We start from the raw sequence: 23315 nt of genomic DNA on the forward strand, positions 1-23315 counted from the left end.
TCCTCGTTTAATTGGCATAAGTTATGACTAAATTCATTTGACTGAGTTTTAAGTGTCACGAATAATTTTTTACCCAAAAAAATTAAAAAAAAAAAAGATAGATCGTGATCCTTCATGCGAATCAGAGCGTTCCCATCGAACGAGTAGTAATTACGTCCCCACTTTTTTACGGTATAACTGTTCGCACGGTGTCATTCTATTTCTTCCCATGTGATTGCCGTTCGCAAAACCATGAAGCGCCAAAATTTGGCGGCGCCTTTGAAATTTTGAAATTTTTCGCAGAAAGAGCAAAACTTCAAAACGCAATGTTCGAATTCTTTGATGTTTCCCTCTATCTCTCAGATCTGACTCAAGGGTCCAGGAAAGCACTGGGAAGATTCAAATTTTCAAACTTTTTGGAAATTTTAGATGGATCCGCTTTAGCTACAAGCTTCTTTTCTGGTTCACCTCAAATCTTTTGTCCTTCTCTCTCACTCTGTCTCTGTGAAGGAAAGGGATGAATGTTCGAGCTGATTTCTTATTTTGTTTTGGGTTGCTATGGTAATGGTAGCTATGCAATTTGAATGTCTTGGATCCGCCTGGTTGTTTCTGAATCAAGTTCATTTCGGCTTGCGTCGGAATATTTCGTACTAAATCTTCAGGTTAACTTGATAATTCTCGTGTTCAGTTGAGCTATTATGGTGAGAGAGCAGAGGGTAGAGTCCTTCTACACCAGACTACGTGAGTCGGCAATTGCTTCATCTTCTTCGCCCTTGCTCATATTCCCTTCAACGTCTGATGTGGACTCGCTCTGCGCATTGAAAATCATTTTTCAGATTCTCGAGTCTGATTCGGTCCGATATGCATGTTATCCTGTGTCTTCGTTTCAGGAGATTCACAAATACGCAGGGCCCAGTTTAAATTCATCTGACGAGCCTGTTTCGATCCTGTTGATAAACTGGGGTTGCCACCGGGACTTGAGAAGGATCTTGAATCTGGGTCCTTCTGCACGTATTTTCGTGGTTGATAGTCACCGTCCTATTCATCTTCACAATTTGAGCGATGACAATGATCGGGTGGTCGTGTTATATACACGAGATGATGAGCAGCAGGCTGATTTGGCCTATGATTTCGATGTGTCGGCTTTAGCTAATGCAGCTGACCTAAAAAGTGACGACGGGGAGGCTGAAGAGGAATCTGATAGTGATGATGACAACGACAGTGAAAGTGAAGAAGAGGGAGATAGGGATGGATCCAGGAAGCGAAGGCGAGTTTCTCAGGATAATGAACAAGACCCAGTTCAGCTTTTTCGAAAGCTGAAAAAGGAATATTATCATATGGGCACATTTCATGGCAAGCCATCCGGGTGCTTGATGTATGAATTATGCCATTTTTTGCGGAAGAACACAAATGAACTTCTGTGGCTCGCTTGTGTATCTTTAACGGATCAATTTATTCACGAGAGGCTAAGTGACGAACGATACAAAGATGGGGTTATGGAGCTAGAGCAGCATATTAACAGTTCAGGGAATTTGGATGCGGTGACTTGTGTAACACTGAAAGATGGGACAAAGATCCGGGCGCCTAATTCAACTAGAATCACATACGAAGAGGAGCCAAGGCTTATGTTGCTAAAGGAGTGGAATCTGTTTGATTCAATGTTGTGTTCTTCTTACATTGCGACTAAGTTGAAGACATGGAGTGACAATGGGATGAAAAAGCTGAATCTTCTGCTAGCCCGGATGGGATTTGCGCTTGCTGATTGCCAACAGAAGTTTCAATACATGAACATAGAAGTCAAACGCAAAATGAAAGATGAATTTGAAAGATTTCTACCTGAGTATGGGCTCACTGATTTCTACTATCGGAGTTTCTTAAGAATACATGGTTATAATTCAAGGGTGTCTGCAGCAGATGTGGTATATGGCGTGACTGCTCTGCTTGAATCATTTGTGAAATCAGATGGCTCATGTGCTTCCAAGCAATTTGGTGTAGCTTATGATGCACTGTCCTTGAGCAATCTTGATAAGCTAAAATCTGGAATGCAGCATGCAATCAAGATTCAAAGGGCCATTCTAAGACAAGGAAGCACAGCGATCACCAAGAGTGGCTGTATAAGAAGTGGAAGGAAATTCAGATGGGTAAAACTCGAAGATTCTGCTGACACAAAATTACTGGGCTACCCCCAAGCTTTGACTAAATTCTGTTATTTTCTTATGGATGCTTTGCGTGAGAAAGGAGCAAGAATGAAGCCTCTGCTTTGTGCTTGCTTATCCCAAGAACCCAATAAAATGTTGATTGTTGGTGTTTGTGGGAAGCCTCGTCTCGGTGCAGGTAAAGGAAATGCATTTGGAATTGCATTCAGAAATGCTGCTGAGGAGATTGGAGCAGATTTCTTCCATGAATTGTTTGAATCTTCATGGATCGTTTTAAATGCAGCAGCAGTCAATTCCTTCATGGTTAGGTTGACTGAGAGGCTATGATATAGCATTTCTGCTTTAAATCCTTCAAAGAAGTATGTTCTCTTAGTGCATTTCCATGCCTGAGATTATTAATTATTAATAAAATATAGCATGTGACAACTGATATTGCAAGGAAATATGACTTTGTTGTATTATGATTTATAGACTGTTGACTTATGATTTATATTTTATAACATCTTTATTTGATCTTTCCAAGTTTGTTTCTATAATTTCGTGTCACTTCATTTAACACTCCTGAAGCTACTGTTTTAATCCCATGATGAAGCTCACAAATCAAGTGTCAACTATTTAATTGGAATTTAAATCAGTAAAATATTTGCTAATATGGAAGTTAATAGACATACAAATGCATTCAGGTTATATGACAGACAATCAGGGTATTTCTACAAGCTGCTTTGGGATACATTACAGCCGTGGGGAGGTATGAGTTAAGACATTTTATGAATATGTCAAATTACATGATAATCTGTCCAGAACGTAGCGGATAAATGTTTTATTGAAGTTTAAATTTTTGTTTCTTCATGAAGGCTTAAGAACATCTGATCCTGTAAAAAATGTTTGAGCTATATTATAGTCCCATGTTTTGTTTAGCAGTCTTCCCTTTCACTTTAACAATTGAATCATTCGAGTCGTTTCTCGACGTCATAACAGCATTAGAAGTCAGCGTATTTATTTCAGCCCCGTGGACAGGTGGCGTACTCACTATCCTTCCTATCATCTAAGTTTGCATGCACATCAATATGTTTGTGTATGTTTATAGGTAGCAAACTTGCACACTGGTAAAGGGTTGTTCTTGGTGCACTATTTGATCCTTTTCTTTTGCCTGGGGAGATGCTTTTTGTATAAAATTATAAGGGTGCTGGAAATCTGAACTAATTAATTTTAAGCATACTAAATGTAAAACTGTTGTTATCTGTAGATTGCAGTACATGGTCGAAGGAGTGATACTTTTATAACTTCATCCGTGGCTCGTTATATAATTACGGTGAAATTAGTACTGAATAAAATGCGACATTGGTTGTTAATGGTGATAAATATCGCGTGTTGTACTTTTTAAGTGGTGCCCTGTGGCATATGCCTTGTGCACCCTTTTCAGGCCAGACTTCAGTTCCAATATCCATTATCTGTTATAATCTCCGTCTCTCTTCTATTCTGTCTTTTTTCATCCTACATGTTTTTGCTAGATGACAGACATTTAATCTCTCCAATTCTCCTTGCTTGCCATAGCCATGTCAATTGTCTTTCCAACTAACGTTTCCCCCTGCTTCTGTTTGACAATGTATTGGATTTGGACCCTTAGTCTCACCATGCAGCTGCTTACAATTCCAAATTGGTAAATGTTGGCAAGCTTCATAATTTCCTCATTTCCCATCTAGTATCTAAATTGATTTTTAAGCTACTGAATTTGCTACCATTTTTTTCATCCAGTATGTAATGAGCTAGTTAATAGTTTTAAGGACCATCACTGAATTGAAGAATGAAGATCTTGAATGACAAATGAAATTCACATTCTGGTTTCTGGTCAGTCACTGTCACTGCCAAGGAGTGGATTAATCATTGAATTGAGCCTGTTTCAACTTATCTGGGTTTAGAAATCTAACATTAGACAATTCACAATTTTATGTAGTTATTTTGAATCGCATAATCATGTGTGCCACGCTTCAGTGTTGCAAGCCATGACTCTGGAGCTTTTTAGCCAGAGTTATGATGTCATTGACATCTATAGAAATCATAGCTTCAAGAGTCCCAAGCACAATTTGACTACTGTCCATCATTATAAAGTTTGTTATTCCACAATATTCTGTCAATTTTAAGCGTAATTGATGTGTTTAGTTTTAAGCATTATCTTTGTCTAAGCTATTCATTGAAATATCTCCACTCCTCACCAAGGCCAAAAGTTGCCAACTTCAGGATTTACATGTGCATCTTTTCTTAGATATGCCTTATATTTTAAAATAACTTTACTGTCGACGGAATGATTATTCATTGCCTCTTTGCAATAGGACAATGCTGGTATTCCTTTGTATGTACTATCTATTTGCCTAGGGAATTTAGTTTTGGCAGAAAGCAAGATTAGCTTTCTATCCCATTACACGGTCAGACAGATCAGTTGAGATTTTCTTGGCAGAGAGCCGCAGGGAAAGGATGAATTCATTTGTGTACACATTTTGTAGCTATGGTGTTGATGTCATTCCTAATTTTGAGTGATGGGTCCAGGTTGCTGATGATGCTTAAGGTGAGAGAAGTCATCCCAAGGAAAATCGACTAAACTGAAGGAGTTTTGAAATATGCCAAAGAGAAAGAAAATTTAGAAAATTCTTTCAAATCGTTGATGACAAATGATTGAGATAATCAGAAGGCAAACTCTGACTACTTGATGATTGAGATATTGATGAGAAAATGAAGCCTGGAGGCATGGTAAGTCATCAGAGCAGTCTTAGGAAGAGACTAGCCTTTCTAATGGCCTTGCTTTAGGAATTTTTTTTTTTCCTTCAATTGTTTCCTTCACATCTATAATCGGAAGGTTCTGTTTATCTATTGCTACTATACTTATAAAACCACCCACTTGCTGTAGCAAGCCTTGAATTCAAGGTTCAGCATATTTATCTGATACGAGAAATGTTTTCTCCTAATGGTCATGTTTTTAGGAATTGTTTTCTTCATATCTATTATCGGGAGTTTCAGGTTCTGTTGCTGATATACTTAAAAAACTACCCACTTGCTGTAGTAAACCTTAAATTCAAGGTTCAGCATATCATGATTCTTTGATTATCATTGGACCCAGCACTTAAGTACTCTAATGGCTTTTTCCCCCCTTTCATTTTGTTGTACCTCTAATGGCTCCCTTTTGTATGAGAAATGTTCCTGTTTTTGTTAACGCTCACGTATGAATGCTTCATCAATCTGATATGTAAGGCATTTTTCCAAGCATGACTAGATCTAATCCTAAAAAATTTTGATATATGGAAGTTAAAAGTACCACGTTTGACATAAATTTAAATGAAAAAACCCGTCGCAGCACTACATTCAAATCCCAAGCATCATATACCAATTTATCAGTAAAGAATTACATTACCCACATTTTTTTAAAACATCTTAACTAGAATACTAGATACAGATAAAAACAAATTTCAAAACATGGCAGTTACACAACAAAAGGTAAGTTAAAAACTTGAAAGAACATTCACAATCTTGAGCTCAAAGTAACTTGGCTGACCAAATGGAAAAGAAAAGGTATGTAAAAAAACATAAGTAGTAAAGAAATATGATCAAATATACTATGTTTAGCTTCTCTCCAGGTGCTTGAGTCCTATCTTGGCCAGGTGCAATCAAAGTACTAGAATTTAACATTGAACCTGTGAAAACAGCCCTTAAAGTACGAGCCTCTAACGTTTGTGAAGGGATGCACACAGAGTTAAGCAAAACACTAATACTTTGCATGCACCTGAAGATGACAGTAAAGAAAGCACCTGAAGAGAAACTGAACTCTCTTTAATGATGTTTTCCGCAGTGATAGCCTTGGATATTTACAAGTGCTACACATCTCATGATCATTCACAACAATATTGTCAGATTCTCTCTCTGTTTAGAATCTCATCCACACTTTGCCAAGAAATCATTTTTTGCACCATCCAAAGCAGCAACTCTGTAGAAGCCGAGAAGGGAATAAAAAGAAGCTTCAGCTGAGTGAAAAATAAAAACTACTTACCGATATTCAAGTGTCAACAAAATACAGGAATTGTTTGCAATCATATACCTGGGCTCTGTCGTCATCATCTTTATTCCGGACAACATATGGTCTGTTTGTTGGTGTGCCTGGCGCATTTCCAGCTCCACCTTGTCTCTCCTCTCGCACCTTGTTGAAAATGTGTGTATATCCATCAGCTGAGGCCGGATCTCTCTCATCCCAATCACCAAACTTGGGAACAGCAGCACCTCTATCAGGCTGCCACGTCAGAATCAGAAAATCATAATTAATTTCATGGATACAGTTCACAGTAGAGAAAAATCCCCTAAAGACAGAGAAGTCAAATTTTTAGAGAGTTTCCATTGATCAATCACAGGTAATACATATTAAAATTTTGAATTATCTACCTTTTGATGTTAGATAGATGTTTGATTTATTAGCTTGGTTCTTGAAAGATAATTACCTTTCAGCCCAACCCTCTCACATAATACATCAATCCTGCTATAACATCAAATAAGCTCATGTCCCAACATTGTTCACGTATTATACCAAATATCTCCAATGTGCATTATTAGAAACCTTTGATGGTTACCAACCAAGTATCCTAAGATTTTTTTTTTAAATTATTTTCATGCAAGGCATAGTAATAAACAGTAGAAGCACATATAGAAAACTAACAGTTTCATCGCCTCGATTAACTGGTTTTAGTCGGGATCTTCCTGGGGTACCGTGGCTGTTTTCATAGGAGTTCTTTCCTTCCCAAGAGGGACTATCTCTGCTTGGGGTCCTTGCCTGTCGATGGAGGGGTGAACGTTCAAAGCTGTATTCAGACCCAGCACTTTGTCTTGGTTTTCTGCGGGTATCAGCAGATCCTCCTCCATGGCCTCCAGAACGAGCTGGAGAGCCAAAGGAATTATTAGGATTGCTGTCCATGCTCCTCTGTACCTCAAGTGAGGATCTTGTTGATCTCTTTCCAGCTGGCTCCTTTAAATCAGCTCTGGGTTTTGAAGGATGTTGGTCAGAAGAAGATGAATTGTGAGGGGCTAAATCAGGATTTTCCTCTGGATCATTTGGATTCGTCATCTTCGTGCCAGTTCGATCTTGCCGAGCCTTGTCAAAGAAAGCTGTATAAGGAACATTTTCAGTTTCCCAATTGCCAAATTTCGGCACATGAGAACGTTGCTGTCAATTAACAAATTGAAAAGAGCCTGTTAAGTATTGATCAACATAAGTTTCAAGTGCTAATGAATGTCCCTTTACATATGTAGCTCAATGTCATCAGTAATGAAAACGAGGGAGACAAATAAAGAGAAAGGGAAAAAGACAATGTTCCTCTTTCTGCTTTCTTTGCAATGAGGATCATAGTGTGCTACCATGTTACTTCCAAAGGGAAAATAGTGTTGCTGGTGACATCCAGATTTACTAAAAGAACATTTTATGTAAATACCATTTGCAATTTAATTAAATAGTGAAAAACAGAAAATTTTTAAACTCTATCCTAAGGAAACACCCTAGCTTGTTGTGGAACACCTAGTATTTATTTATATCCATAAAAAAAATAAGTCTTAACAGCAATCTTACTAGAAATATCTAAAGATGTTTATACTAAATATATTATTTGTTTAATTATTTTATTTTCCACAGATATTTTATGGTAAGATTGTTGTTAAGAATTATTTCATTTTATGTATATAAATCCCAGGAGTTACATGTTGGACAATTTGGAGGTTATCTGGCATGAAATAACTCCATAGGTAATATATATGGCTATTGAAATTAAATAAATGGGCCAAGCAACAGTGAAAAGTAAACAGGCCATATGGTGCAGTTCTAATTGCTGATTTCATATAAAATAGGGATCCACGTGTCAGTCAAGACATCACATCAGAACGACTAGCAAAAAATTTTATATGATAAAGTACATTTACACGAACGATAACATAGCAGATTGTACTTTGCATTATAGTTTTGATAGATTACAATCATAAAAGTATAAGCAATTTATCAAGTAGACATTAATGAGTTGAATGTATGGAAATATAATTGTATGAGTTCCAAATGTAGGCATTAAAAAAAAAAAAAAGTACAACTAACTACAATTATAGCTATATCAGTCAAAATATGCTTTCATATTAGGTTTAACCAAAGAAACAGTTGAGAAACATAAATCAAAACTGTTCATGGGCCTTCTAAGCTTTTGTGATGACATGATTCTATCAGCTCCTTGGTAGCTGTTCACGGAAGTATTTGGCTGGTCTTGGAAAGTCTCTAGCCTCTCTAATGTTATGGGATTCTGTTTTTATCATAATTTACTTTTACCTTTTCTGTATTTTCTTTTCCCTTGTAAACACTCAAAACCAGCTAACCTATCCTTTTATCTGATTTGGGAGGGAGCTCATTACCTTTATCCATAAAGAATACAACGGGTTTCTAGAGTTTCATCACCTTCCTTCTTTCAATTAAACTAAATTTCAATACAGGGTATGACAGACGTGTACTTTGTCCAAGCTTCTAGCTCAACATCTTTCATTTCAGAGGGTGTGTTGTTGGTTCATTCTTTACTTTTATTTTTGCTATGAATAATAGATGAGAAGAGTAACCAGGTAATTGCTAGGGTAGTTGGAACTATATGGCTAGCCAAGTTCTCAACAAGATTTCCCCTCTCAACTATCTCAACTTCTGAACTTAATCCCCAATGACTTTTCTAACGTCAGTGTGTTAACATTGCTGGAAAAACTATAAATAATCTTATTCCCAATTGCACAAGGATCCAAACAATGCAAGATTAGATCAGCATCTATGCACAAATGCTTGTATAACTCACACTTGAAGAGAAGATCCTTCACTTAGTCCCCACTCTCATAGGTTGCAACTTGCTAATATTAAACTAACTAAATGCAAAAACCTAATTGAACACGCCTCTCTCTATTGATAAGCGCATAATAATTCATTCTTAGGATTGTTATTCATTCAAGTACCCCCCCTTTCTGAATTTTATCAACAATACAGATTTTATATGAGGAGTTGTGAGTCATCAATTAGCTCAATTTTAACCATTTTCGATTTGATCTCTAAAAATGATCCACTTTTTGCCCGAGAAAATTATACCATAGAACCCATACTGACAGAAAGACATCCAATTCTTGATATCTGCCTCCCTTCATATTTTCCTTTAGAAAAAAAAAAAAATTAGATGAGGAAAGTTTCGGTTACGAGATTGATATGACTTAAACGTTACCTGCATCATCTGTTGTTGAGTCACCAGTATTTAAGGTCTCTTAAAATTAAAAACTTCAATTCATTCTGTTAGTGAACAAATTCACCAAAAGGACACAGCAACAATAAAAAGCCTTATTCCACTATATAGAGTCGGGTACATGAATTATATCACATGGTTATGCTCTATCAACAGCCAAACTTTTGGGGATATTATTAATCAAAAAATCTCATTCAACAACTTAATTGAGTGTTCGTTTTAGTCTTCTTCTACCCTTTTCCACAGTACTTAAGACTATTTGTTCCACCATCCGTATCAGCACCTCACAGCTTTCTTTATATATGTCCAAACCATCTTCAACTATTTTCTAACATCTTCTCCTCAATAGAAGCCACACCCACTCTTTCTAACAAGGAAAGAAAGGGGGAAATTATTGGAACCAAGTTTCTGGTTCTTTCTACAGGATTTGCAACAGATTATTGTCTTCATCTATCTTTTCACAGATCACTAAATATAGTTCATCAATAAATTCCGTGTTGTCCTACTCCTCAGGAACAAGAAAGGATTACTTTTTGAAACAGCCTTACTTAATAAATAGCCTTAATAGATCAAATCCTATGTCTCATCATATAAAGATCAATCTTTCTCGCTTCGATCTCAGTCCTCATACTGAGCAATACAAAATTCATATTTAATCCCATGAATTCATCATTTATGTTGATCACAAGTCAGCATATCACTTCAGTGGCAACTTACAAAATACCATTAATAAGTAGGAGAGAAATAAGACAATTTGATTTTCTTATTTCTTAAAGTGAGTAGAAAGAAAAGGGTTCCATTAGCACACAAACCATTGTGAAGTTAAAATAATTCATTCCGAGGAGGAAGTCACAAGTGAGGATCAGCATTCTATCTTGATCCCTTCTTTCTACAAGGAGAAGGGGCATGACAACATTTTCTTAGGAGACCATGAATCACCATTCATCTCTAATCAAATGGCACTCACCTTGCCTTTCAGGCAAGAGTAGATTTCAGGAATCTGGTATTCTCCCACAGATTCAACAATTTGTTGCACAGTACTTTGCCAATTACCAGCTGCCAAAAGACTTGAAGTTGCTTTCTTTCAGTAATTATATCCTATAGTGATATGGTACCCTCAAGATAGCATATTGACTTGGCACCAGTGAGGAAATATATATATATACACACACTAGAGCTAGTGTTTACAAAGTCTCTAAACAACAACGCCAAGTTAGGATGTACAAAGCCATGTTGAGCATTTGATTCTTGCAGTTTGCCTGTTCACATTGTCATGAAGATATAATATAACATAATCACTGGACTTAATCTAGATTTCTTCATTCTAACTGCATAATGAAGCTAGAGGTTGTTCAGAACTTGTATTTCGTTTACGCCCTTAGGGTAGCAACAAACAAAAGGTTCAGTTTACAAACCTAGTATTTTTATTCCTCATACAAGTTTCTAACATCAGTACATTCTAAATCAAGTTAAAACTATTTTCACTCTCATCTCTTCCATCAGATCATCCTTTATGACAAATTGCAAGTACATTAGGCTTAGCAAATTTAATAGATTATATTCCATTTTCTCATTATGTTATCAGTTTATCAAATCCTTGATCCAATATACTTTTGCCATACTCATCCAGCATTTGTCTTCTTTGTGTTGGCTATCATTTTCATCTCACTTGAAATTTTTTTTTTAAATTTTTTAATAAGAAGACCAATTTAAAAATGCTCACACATATTTTGCAAATACATTCTCCCTAATTCAAATTTTGGAAGAAATGACAGACAGCCATTACCAGCTCCTTAATAAACTAAACTTGGTTTAATTTGGACTTGATATATGGGGAAAGAAATACAAAATATAGATGAAATAATCTAATTAAGGTTTCTGAGAAAATTGTAAATCCTAATATTGGAATCTGAAAAACGCCCATAAACTCTAATGTACATACCATCCCTTTTATACACGTCTGACAACTCTTAAACAAAATAATAAGATCTATTATTATATTAATGTTGTTGCTAGGGATTCAATTGTCTAACATTCAGGAATTATTCCAAAACAATATAGCTCCATGCACACAAAGTTCATCCAATAATATACGTACGCATACATCAGAATCCTATAATAAAGAAAAAAAAAGTTGGGTTCACAAGATCAAGTTAAATTTTTGACACAAAAGTAGTTGCTACATGCCAGAATCACAAAGAAAGCTACACCTGGTAAGATTCTGATTGAGCAACCTCATGGGTTGAAAAAACATCAATAAAGTTGCCTAGGTCAATTGACAATAAAAAATTATAATTTTGGTGAACTTAATCAAAACTTTTAGAAGATGCTATTAATATCAGCGTAATTGTAGCACCATTGCTTTTATTCCTACCTCCTTTTATTCTATTCCTTTCTCCATCTATAAAAGCACATTATATTAATATCAGCATAATTGTTTGCAAGCTAATAGCCAGCCAACAAGAGAGATTAGCTTATGATCTGCAAAATGTGTTTTCTCAGTTATGATATTAGTTTATCAGATCCTAGACCCAATGTACTACTGTCCAACTCATCCATCATTCTTCTCTGTTTGGTCAATCATTTTTCTCTCACCTGCATGTTTTCTAATAGACAAAACCTTGGGGATATTTTCAGACATCTATTGCAACTATATCAATGTTTAACAACTGGACGAGTCAATTCAACCATACTAGTGCATGGTCTGGTCTGGAACAAGGCCAAAACCATACTAGAAACAAAGCAATTGAAGACAAGTGAGAAACCGTTCATAAACTGGACAGTCCAAAAGGTACAGTTAAAAAAATGAATCTTTCAGGCTTTCAACTCTTTAAAGAGCCCAGCCCAGAAATGCAGTTTCAGATGCCCCTGCCCTTCTATTACATGGGCCCATTCCTGTGTTCATTCAATTCACCAATACGGAACTTTACAAAAGCCACTTTCTTCCTTCTTCCTCCACTACTTTGTTCCAATGTCCCTGCCTTTTCTTCCAGAATGAATCACACTAAACATAACAGCATCGGATTTGTATCACCCAATGTTGAACATGTATAGATGGCACAAACAAAATAGCCACAGATTTCTTTTCCATTTTTTCAAACCCATCAATCAAACCCATGACTCCTAAAAAAACCATCCATCTGTTTTAAGACTTAAAAGTTAAGAATTACCACTTTTTTGCCATCCATATTGTTAAATTCAGACAACAGTTTACATAACTAACATATTAATTCAATTATGACTTGTAATTCAGACAACAGCTTACATATTAAATTTGTAATTTATCTTTATATTGTTCTTTTACATTTGAAATTAATTTCTTTTAAATATTTTTGTTATCGTTTTTTATCTTTTTTACTAAAAATAGTTAGCATATGATTAAAACATATTAATCAATTATGATTGTTACAGTCTGACTGCCAAATCTTGAACAAGTGTCTTGATTGTGATTCAATTTTTAACACCTTGGATGCTATGCTTCCTAATTTAAAATTTTGCAAGAAATGACAAAAATAGGCTTCATCAGCTTGTTAACGAATTAAACTTGGTCCTTTTTGGACTTTGGTATATGAGGAAAGTAATAAGAATATTGGTGAAATATCTGTCTAAAGTTCATCAGAATTTATAAATCCAAACTTCATTGGAATCTGTACAAAGCCATCAATCTGGTGCACCTGCTTCTCCGTTTTATACATAGAGCAAGTCTTAAAATCAAACAAGATGTAGCCTTACACTGTTATTGTTGCTAAAACATTTTATTGCTTTCCTAAAATATATAGCTCCGTGCAAACAAAATTCATCTAGCAACATAAATATAATCCTCAAGTGACGCTTTCTATGGCGTACCCATCACTAGTTTAAACCTATGACATGTGAGAAGAATGAAATAGTCAGATAGTGACTCCTAGATACATTACCAAGCAGTATAGGTATTTTTGGTGGGACAACGAATTCTGATGTTATCGTTACGTCCTATCGAAGTTATTGCTATAACCCAAAATTCACAAACCAAGGATTAAAGCATAAGAACAAACTATTGCAGCTTATCTAATTCCTCGTTTCGTTTTAATTTGAGGCATCCAAAAAACAGAATTTCCAATTCTGTGTGTTTTTTCCCATTAAATTCAGAATCTCTTGAAAAAGAAACAAAGCTGGATTCACAGACATGGTTACTGAAACTAGTTGCACATATCAGAATCACCAAGAAAGCTCCACTTGGTAAGATTCTGATGGAATAATCTCAAGGGATTGAGATGCGAAAACAAAGCTGCCTTGGTCGATAGAAAGGCTAAAATATCTCCTTTTGGCCAACTTTCTCAAAACTTTTAGGAGATGAATGAAGAAAGAAAGAAAGAAAGATGGACAGTGAAAGGGAGAAAAGGGCCACTGCTTCACTTGGCCAAAAAAGCAACATTATGCAAGAGATTCAGACTCGGAATCCCTGCAACTTTTCTCAAATATCTTGGTAATTACAGAGAAGTAATAAAAGCACAGGCAAAATATGGAAATAAGTAAGAGAAACAAGAAGATTTTGAGTAGGGAAGAAAAATAGCTTACCGCCATTTATTTCTCAGCCAAGCTTGGAAAGAAACCTTGGAAACAGCAGAGACGAGAATTATTCGACAAAATTCACCTTTAGATCAGACCAGGAAGCTCCTTTTACAGAATTGGAAGACCCAGCAAGAGAGAGAGGGGGGTTTATCAACCATTGACCAGTGCTATCGCCAATGTTTGACCATTCTACTTCATTCCTTTTCAAATTTACGTTTTGGAAAAGCGAAAAAAAAAAAAAAATTTCCCCCTTTTTGCTTGTTCCAGAGAACCCAAATGTTTGACTTGGAACGAAATGGCTGCTATTGGCGTAGAAGAAGCAAAATTGCGGGGGCAAGCAAGACCAAGTCCCACCTGAGCTGTGTATCGGACAATCGGCCGTTTGGTTGTTGGAAAATTTGTGGCAAGTAGGTGAGATAAACGATGTCGCGCAATAATAAAAAAATAATTAACATTAACACATTATTATTACCTCCAATTTTATTTATAAGGGATGTGAAGATAATTTTTTTATCTTATATATAAATCATGTTATTAAATTTTTATTATAAATTTTCAGTTTAACTCACATTAAAAATTGTTGAGAGTATTAAAATATGTAAATGTTAGAAAAATAAAATTAAAAATTTATTAAATTTTTAGATAAAGTTAATAAATTTTAAATTTTTATTGATTCTCATAAAATATATTAAAAATTACTTACAAATAAAATGAGATGAAAATTTATACCCAACCTTATTTGTCCATATACATATATATGATATAAATCACAATATTTATAAGTTATTAATTAATAATTAATAATAAAAGATAAAAATCTATTTCACCTTAAACTCTGTATAAAACATTAATAAACAATCTAGTTAGCATAACTTCTTTTGCCTCAAAACATATTAAATCATTGTATTATTTACAAAGCATTAATATTTAAGAATAACAACGCAGCTTAAAGTAATACAAGGGACCACGATTAAAAAAAAAAAAGAATACTTGGGACCATTTACTAAGAAAAAAAAACAGATATTTTTCTGTAGTTATTAGTAAGTTCTTCGATAAAAAATATATATATAAATTAAATATTTTTAAATGATTAATTATAAAAATAATACTAAAAATATATAAATATGAAGAAAATAAATAAATGTCATTTGTCTGTACGAAATTTACACCCATTCATTATAAACCATAAACAGTAGATTTTGCTTCCTCAAGTTTATTCACGTGATAATAAACCCAAATAAAGGATGTACTTGTACGACATTTGGGGGAAAAAAAAGTCTTCCATTGGCATTATCTAGGTGTACGGAAATTAAAATAATTGTGTAGGTAAGACTTTAATATTAACCAAACTATATATATATATATATATATATATATAGGAGGACATGTTGCATTTATATTTCTTCAATTCGACGGTAGTGGATAAAACAGACAACTAGAAACCAGAAAGACGGCATTAATTTAAAATTTTAAACAGAAGATTTTTTTCCCCAGCAAGCAAAGAAAAATAAAATAATAAAAAAATTAAATTGAAACAGATTGTTTAAAAAATAATTAAAAATACAATCAGGATATCAATCAATGAATACTTTTATATTCAGGCAAAAAAAAATTATATGGAATGGAAACCTCTTAAATTTAAATACTCTTATTTCATAATCCAAAAATGGAAAAAATTAAAACATGGCTATGTAAATTGGATTTTTTTTTTTAATTTTACCTCTAACCTAACTTTTTCCTATATGAAAGGAAGACACATGCACCCACACACATTCAAATATGTCAATATTGGGTTTGAACTCAGGACTTTTTTTTTTTTAAAAGAAAGAGAGATTACATTGTCATTATGATAACTAACCATTGACTATTTCCTCCATTTATATTTGTATGAGAAATTATCACTTTTTGTTTGTTTTTTTTTATATAAGCAAAATCACTTATTTCAATAAACATTCATTACGCATTTTTTAAATCACCTCTCATAATTTATATTAACGAGAAATAATTAATGTATGCTTATATTGATTAACATAGGACATTTTAGTTTAAATTTTTTATTTTCAGACATAATTATTATTATGGTTAACTAACTTCTTAAATTATGTGATGCAATTTTTTTACATATAAAAATAGCAGGAGTATGTCATTAGATATTTATATGTGTTTCTTTTGAAAATAAAAATGTATAATTTGAAGGACAGATTTGATTGAACTCTCAGCCGCAAAATCATCCATACTCCCTCCAGCCTCATGTATGAGGAATAACTAGGTGCATTTAATCAATTGTTTTAATGGTGCATTAAAATTAAAATATTAATGGCATGTGATTTTTTTTAAAAAAATTTTTATATACTTGATTAAATACTTAAATTAGAAACAAACATTTTAAGTACAAGGTTAATCATATAAGTTTTTTTATCTTTTAAACAAATTAATCTCGTACATAATTAAAATTAAGAAATAATTAATTTTCTTAAATCATGTGAAATAATTATTTTTTTTATATATATGTGCGTACAAGACTGAAGGAAATTTATATAAATAGAAGATCTATAATACATGAATGAGGAAGGAAGGTAATGTGGGTCGGGATGAGATGAGTTAAAATTAAAAATGAAAAGCAATTCTTCCAAAAAAAAAATTGATAAAAATAATGAAACAACTAAGGGAGAATGAAAAGCTTTTCTGCAGATATGACTAAAATGAAATATGAAGGTATTGGTTGAATAATTTATATGAAAATAAAATTAAAACAAAAAATAAAAGGGGATGTCGTTACAGTTAGAGGCGGCTGTCACAACTGGGGAGTCTTATTGTCGGCGAATTGAATACATTTATTTTATTTGGTCCTGCGGACACATTCGCCATTTTCCTGCTTTCCAACTTCCCCGTTTATTTTTTTTGAAAAACATACCTTTTAGTCAATATTTTAAAAGTTGGATGGAATAATGAATTGAAAATATTAGTAGATCATAGTTCAATAGATAGTTAAATTAATGATATAATAATTAAATAAAAAATAATATATATATATATATATATATATTTAAAAATAGGTAAAAATGATACAATCATTTCAAGTTTCAGGTTTTTGTTTCAAGTTTTCAAGAACCGCCTGAGTTAAAGTGGGTCAACCCAGGTCAATTATCAGAACAAGCCAAATGGTTGAACCAAACTATTTTCTTCTTCGGGTGACGGTTCGACCAATCTGATCATTCGGGTCAATTCGGGTCTTAAAATATTATTTTTGGTCCTTATACTTTACTTATATTTTACTATAGGTTCCTGCATCTTTTTTCAATGTTCTGAGTCTTTACACTTTTATTTTTTAATGTTCTAAGTTTTTCTAAAATCCCCACACTTTGTTTATTCAGGGATTTAGAACACCAAAAAATAAAAATATAAGAATTGATAGCAAAATATGAGCAAAGTGTAAGGATCAAAATATATATATTTTTTAATATTACTAACGGTTTTTTTTTTTGGCAATCACTTCCACAGTTTCTATATTTGATAATTCCATAAAAGAGCTTTAATATGACCTAAAAATTCAATGTAAGGCCTAAATTGAAATAAAATTTTAAAATAAAACAATTAAAAAGTGACAGATCTAGAATCCTGGGAAGTGAGTTTAATATTAGTTAGGATTATTATTTTGATTACGGCTACACTTCATTGGATTTTTTTTATAAAGTGATAAATAGTTTAAATACAGTTAAAAAAATAAAAAATAAAAAATAAAAGCGAGAAACTAAAAGAAGAAGTAAAAAGACAGAAGATGCATGTCTATTTATAGCCTAGGTCCGTCCCTGCCAAAATATCATTCTTTCAATACGTTGTAGCATAACAAGTAATATAAAAAAATTAATAAATAAAGTAAAGTTTTTAACAAGTAATATAATTGATTTTATAAATAATGATAACAACTTAATGAGTCATTTAACAATTAAAAAAAGATAATCAAATATTTTTAATAAAATAAAAAGAAAATAATTTTTTTAGTATAAGAAAAAGATAAAATAGAAAGAAGAGGTAAAAAAGAAAAGTAAAGGAGCCTACACACGAGGAGCCCCTTTATATTGCTTTTTTCTTTCGTTACTCACATATATCTTACTATTTGAGATATTGTCAATACAAAATACAGGTATCTTTTTCAATCGAGATTCAAATATTAATTCATTATATTATAAGATATTATCGCATTTTACTAGATTTAACTTTTCTCATATTGCACTCACTCCCTCCATACGATATATCCTTGGAACACCAAAGCCCATTTATTGGTTTATTCTTATTACTCCAAAGCCAAGTAATTGATTTCCAGCCTTCGTCATTATTAGTATGAAAATGGTATTTTGGAGTCATTGGGCCCATTCACAACATTTTCTTCAAACTCTTTGCCTGGTTCACGATTTTCTCTTTGAATTAAGCTTTAATCTTGATTAAAAAAGTGTTTATATTTAGTGCGCGTGTTTTGAATATGATTATTTCAATACTATCCCTTGATGGAATTGTTTGTTTTTAGATGCCTGATTCATTGTAATTGATCTGGGTGTCATCATCATATTTGATTTAATTTGATTTGATGTTACTTATTGGAGTGTGAAATCATCTTGTTGAATTGAAATTCTATTCAAGATTGTCTCACATCAAGTCAAGGTGTCATCGTAGATATTTCTTGTGAACAAAAGAACCAAATTAATAACTTTCTTCCAATGGGTCAATCTGATCACAACTATAAACAGTGAATTAAAGCCTTTACAAAAAAAATTTTAGGGCCATATAAATAATTGATCCGACAGAACTTTAATCTAATTCAAAATTTAGTTTTTTTAATAAAAATGATTGAATTAAACAACTCATGATTTAGTTTGGTCCGGTCCTAATATAACCCAAAATCAAATAAAACCGGATTGGTCTAATAGAACTAAGAGATTGGTCTTGATCTTGTCCAGCATTTCACTTTATTTTTTTCTTTTTTACCTATGAGAAGTAGTAATTTATTTTAACATAATAAAATTATTTATAGTCGTATAAAATTTATAAAAAAATAATAATTATAAATTCACAACAATCTCCAATAATAATAAAAAATATTTCAGTTACAATACAAATGATTCAAATTAAAAAATTTTTAACAACATTAAATAACCTTTAATATGTCTAAAGTCTATTATACTAAGTTAACTATAAATTTCACTAATATAAGAAGAAGATTGAGGTTGATCAATACTAAAATTTTGCTTAATATTCATGATTTTAGAAATATAAAACACAAAAAATTACTAAATATTATTATAAATTAACTTATTGTAATAATAATTAATAAATTAATTACAATTATATTAAATAAATTTATAGAAGTGAATTAAGTGGTCCAAATGCTTGGTCTCTTGTTTAATCCAACTCGAAGAAAGAGTCTAATTTTTTTGGTCTTGAAAGATCAATTTTTATCTGAATAGATAGAAAAAGAAAACACTTGCTTGAAATCATCAACATACTTTATACATTAGATAAATTTGAGAATTAATTTACATTTTAAAATTTAAAGAATTAATATAAAATTTAAAAAATATAAGAAAAATTATGTTAAAGTCCCACTCATAAAAATTAATTATTATAAGATTTATTAATGACTAAAGTAAAGCTACTTACAACACAATTGTAAATGGCCTTACTTCAGTTATTCATAAATTTTACAATAATTAATTTTTTTATATGAGATTTATAAATAATTCTCCCACAATATAAAGAACCAAATAAAAAAAAATTATATTTGAAGAATCAAAATGATAACTAATATAAATTTGAAAGATTGAAAATTTTACTATCCTTATTTCAAAAATATCTAGTGAGGTGTAATTTTTTTGGCCAAATGACAAGGTGTAATTGACATATTTAATTACTAAATAGCACAACATTATCTCAAATTTTTAATCACTAAGTCATTTATTTTTTTATTTTAAATTGGGAATGTTATAGTTATTTTTTTTAAAAAAATTAACGTAAAAAATATTCTAAAAAAATTGAAAAAATTTGAAGGACCTTATTCACATATTTCAAAAAAAAGTTATTATTTTTTTATAAAGCATAAAATTTTGTAGTAGGTTTTTTTTTTGCCGACAGAAAAATTTTATAATAGGTTAATAAATATAAAAAATATAAATATTTGATCGTTTATAAAGGCATGCTTACATGGCATGGTATCCAACTCAGTCTTCTTCATAGATCCTTTTGATCATGATCTAAATTTAAAATATTATTTAATTTTATATTATTTAAATAAAAATTTATAAAAATTATAAAATAATATTTTTTATTTTTAATCTAGCTTAAATTTAATTTAAAATGTTTAATTTAATATTAAAATTTTTATAATCACTGCATGTTTACGATTCAAATATACTTCCGCCATTGGTGGCTTCAGCTTCGGTGAAGCTTCCAGCAAAAGTTGACTGGGATGGGACATATCTTTCCAGACATTGTGGACTGTGCTTCAAGCGTACCCATGGATCACAGAAGCATCCAAAGCAGCAGGACCTGGAATCACGACGTGTTTCCCAGCTTCGTCGATGATCGCACCTCACACTTCGTTAAGGAGCTTATTGCTGCTTTAGGAAGAGAAGATATCCACACTCTCAGAGCAGACAAAACGCTTAAGAACCGAAAGTCCGTTCCGTCAGACATCTTCAAAGCAATTGAAGAGTCGCGAACTTGTATCGTGTTCTTCACATACAGGTATGCTGCCTCAGTGTGGTGCTTGGAGGAACTGGCAAAGATCGCTGACGGCATTAATCAACACATAGTTCTACCAGTCTTCTACCTTGTTCGTCCATTTGAGGTACAGGATCAGAGAAAGCATTACGAACGCGCCTTTACTGAACATGAAGAAAAAGTCAGATTCAATTTAGCCAAGGTACAAAGATGGAGGCTAGCTCTCAAAAGAGTGGGCTCTATTCGGGGCTGGCTTGTATGGAATGGGTAATTCTTTTGAATTTTTTATTCCTTGTTGAACAAGAATTTTTTATTGTTCTTTTCGTTTTTATCCCTTTGTTTGTCTGGTGATGGTATTTGATCTTTTCTTTAGGTCTTAGTCAGAAGTTATTGATGATATTGTTAAATCTGCTACGAGGGCATTAAGTCGTAAGAAGAGTTCTAGCTTAGTTGGGATGGGCACTCGTATAAACGCATTAGAAAAGCATCTGAGTATAGGATTCTATGACGATGATGTCCGATTCGTAGGGATTTGTGGGATGTGTGGGATAGGAAAAACGTTTCTTGCTAAAACTATGTATGAAAAGATCTCCGGCCAATTTGATGCTTCTTGTTTTCTTTTCAATGTGAGGAAAGTTGCTATCAATCCGTATGGTCTAAATCATCCACAAGAACAGCTTATTTATGAAACTCCGATGGAAGATGGTTCAAAGATGCGAGATGTTGCCCAGGGATGCACATTTATAAGGGAGAACCTAAAACGTTGGAAGACCCTCTTAGTTCTTGATAATGTTGATCAAATTGAACAATTAGAGGCTCTGGCTGGAAGTTGTGACTGGTTTGATCAAGGGAGTAGAATTATTATAACCACTAGAAATGAGCATATTCTTAGAGTGCATGGTGTGAATGAAGTTTATAGAGTTGAACTATTGAACGGTAAAGAAGCTCTTCAACTTTTTTGTAGCACTGTTTTCAAATGTAATGATCCCATACAAGGTTATGAGGAACAAGGCCAATATGGTTTAAATTATGCTAATGCCTTCCATTAGCCATTAAATCATTGGGTTCAACTTTATTTGGCAAAAGCCTCTCAGAGTGGGTTTGTCTTGGAAGGACTAAAAGAACATCCTGACAGCAACATTATGTCTCATCTTCAATCAAGTCTTTATGGACTAGAGAGAAATGAGAGACAAATATTTTTAGACATCGCTTGTTTCTTCAAGAGAGAAGAAGAGAGCCATGTCATGAAACTTTTAGAAGGTGGATTCCATCCTATGAATGGAATTAGAATTCTCCGAGATAAATCACTCTTAAAATTTGTTGATGGAAGAATTTGGATGCATGGTTTGTTGCAACAAGTAGGAAGAGAAATAATTCGAGAAGAATTCCGTGAGAGTCTAAGAAAGAGAACAAGGCTATTTTATAAATTAAATTTGACAATTTTATCTTAAGCCTTACATTCCTTGATGAGTATTAGAAGGAGGTTTTTCCAAAAGTGTTTAGATTTCCAACGCCATTGCATGCTTCACTAGTTGACACGCCTATCTATTCTAACTCTGACTAGATGTGGACTTTGTACATTCCATGAAATCCAATGTAATGTTCGTTAAGTAGAAAAATACTTTTTAGAAAGGAAATGAGAAATACTTCTATCGTATTTTCTTTCTAGGCATATTTTCTATTTTTTATTTCTAGAAAACACTTTTCCATGTACCAAATATTGTCCAAGGAAAGAGCCGTGTTGTTCATTGCACATGTTCCAGTTGTCTAATTTTTTGGTTTAGTCTTTCTTCTTCAGATTTGGTCTGAGGACATTACAAAGTGAAAGAAGACTTGTGAGTCCTTGCTCAATCTGAGTTTACAAGACAGTTGCATGATGATGAGCGCAATTCTAAATTACAACAATGTGGGAATTAATCAAACATGACTAATCTGTATGATTGAATTAATCAAACTATTGAAAATGACAATAGAATACAGCTTGTAGAAAGAGGAGCATGAGAGGATCCCCTTCCATGTTGATTGCTAGGTCGTTTTACTAGAAGAAAGTCTAATTCACAGACCAAATATATTTATTTAAATTGATCAAGAGCATGTCTATAATTTGTATTATTTGGAACACTTGTATGTGCTCTTGAACATTTTTTTTCCTATCTGTCTAGTTCATTAGAATTGACTTTTCATAAATAAAAAAATGTTGCAAGTAGCAATGCATAAATTCATGTAATAATCTATTAATTCATAATTAACTTTTCATTGATTTATAAGTGACATTTCTTAAATTTACAATTAACTCTTCATTTCTCATCTTTCATTGGCTATTTCAATATTATTTATTTTTTAATTATAAATAAAAGTCATAACTCTTCTATGACATTTTAAGAATTCAATATTTTTCAGTTGTCATATATATCTTCACAAGATATGTAATTTTTATTTTCCTTGATTTAACGCAACTCATCATAATGTTCTGCTGAGGATGTTCTTGCAATTTTTTTTTTCCAAAAAAGCTTTCCCATTCTCAACTTAGTAAATTTTATCCACACCATATTGTCTGAGGATTCTATCATCTCTTTTTATGATGATTTTACTCCCTCAACCAAACCAATTAGATTTTGTGGCCAAAGGCTTTATTATATGATTG

General features: G+C 32.7%; 3 protein-coding genes across 4 annotated transcripts; 2 read left to right on the plus strand and 1 right to left on the minus strand.

The window, feature by feature from the left end:
* The first annotated feature begins 228 nt into the window (after window positions 1–228).
* LOC129290534 (uncharacterized) lies at window positions 229–5171 on the plus strand. The gene is made up of 3 exons (XM_054927324.1): window positions 229–2494; window positions 2819–2883; window positions 4680–5171. The coding sequence occupies exon 1, from the start codon at window positions 678–680 to the stop codon at window positions 2460–2462; it is 1785 nt and encodes a 594-aa protein (XP_054783299.1). The 5' UTR covers window positions 229–677; the 3' UTR covers window positions 2463–2494; window positions 2819–2883; window positions 4680–5171.
* A 286-nt stretch (window positions 5172–5457) lies between these two features.
* LOC129291437 (RPM1-interacting protein 4) lies at window positions 5458–14336 on the minus strand. 2 transcript variants are annotated; one of them, XM_054928781.1, is made up of 4 exons: window positions 13964–14336; window positions 6829–7274; window positions 6220–6408; window positions 5458–6108 (listed from the first exon to the last, which is right to left on the minus strand). In XM_054928781.1, the coding sequence occupies exons 2-4, from the start codon at window positions 7231–7233 to the stop codon at window positions 6079–6081; spliced, it is 624 nt and encodes a 207-aa protein (XP_054784756.1). In that variant the 5' UTR covers window positions 7234–7274; window positions 13964–14336; the 3' UTR covers window positions 5458–6078. The 2 variants fall into 2 exon arrangements, with proteins under 2 accessions (XP_054784756.1, XP_054784755.1); XM_054928780.1 differs by having other exon boundaries at window positions 6829–7332.
* A 6081-nt stretch (window positions 14337–20417) lies between these two features.
* Window positions 20418–21720, plus strand: LOC129290055 (disease resistance protein RPV1-like). The gene is made up of 2 exons (XM_054926771.1): window positions 20418–20927; window positions 21052–21720. Exons 1-2 carry the CDS (start codon window positions 20418–20420, stop codon window positions 21718–21720), a joined length of 1179 nt encoding a protein of 392 aa, XP_054782746.1.
* Window positions 21721–23315: the final 1595 nt, after the last annotated feature.

This window comes from Prosopis cineraria, unplaced genomic scaffold (assembly GCF_029017545.1).
Source record: "Prosopis cineraria cultivar Desert tree isolate PC_DT_omini unplaced genomic scaffold, ASM2901754v1 PC13, whole genome shotgun sequence".
Lineage (NCBI taxonomy): Eukaryota > Viridiplantae > Streptophyta > Magnoliopsida > Fabales > Fabaceae > Prosopis > Prosopis cineraria.

Bases quoted from the DNA above. Each gene is read 5' to 3' on its own strand.
- LOC129290534 (XM_054927324.1), top strand. From the start codon at position 678: ATGGTGAGAGAGCAGAGGGTAGAGTCCTTCTACACCAGACTACGTGAG.
- LOC129291437 (XM_054928780.1), bottom strand. The intron at 6,409-6,828 runs GTTAGTTTTCTA...CTGACGTGGCAG, and splicing joins TTAATCGAGGCGATGAAACT to CCTGATAGAGGTGCTGCTGT. The intron at 6,109-6,219 runs GTATATGATTGC...CGGCTTCTACAG, and splicing joins ATGATGACGACAGAGCCCAG to AGTTGCTGCTTTGGATGGTG.
- LOC129290055 (XM_054926771.1), top strand. From the start codon at position 20,418: ATGGGACATATCTTTCCAGACATTGTGGACTGTGCTTCAAGCGTACCC. The intron at 20,928-21,051 runs GTATGGAATGGG...TTTAGGTCTTAG, and splicing joins GCTCTATTCGGGGCTGGCTT to TCAGAAGTTATTGATGATAT.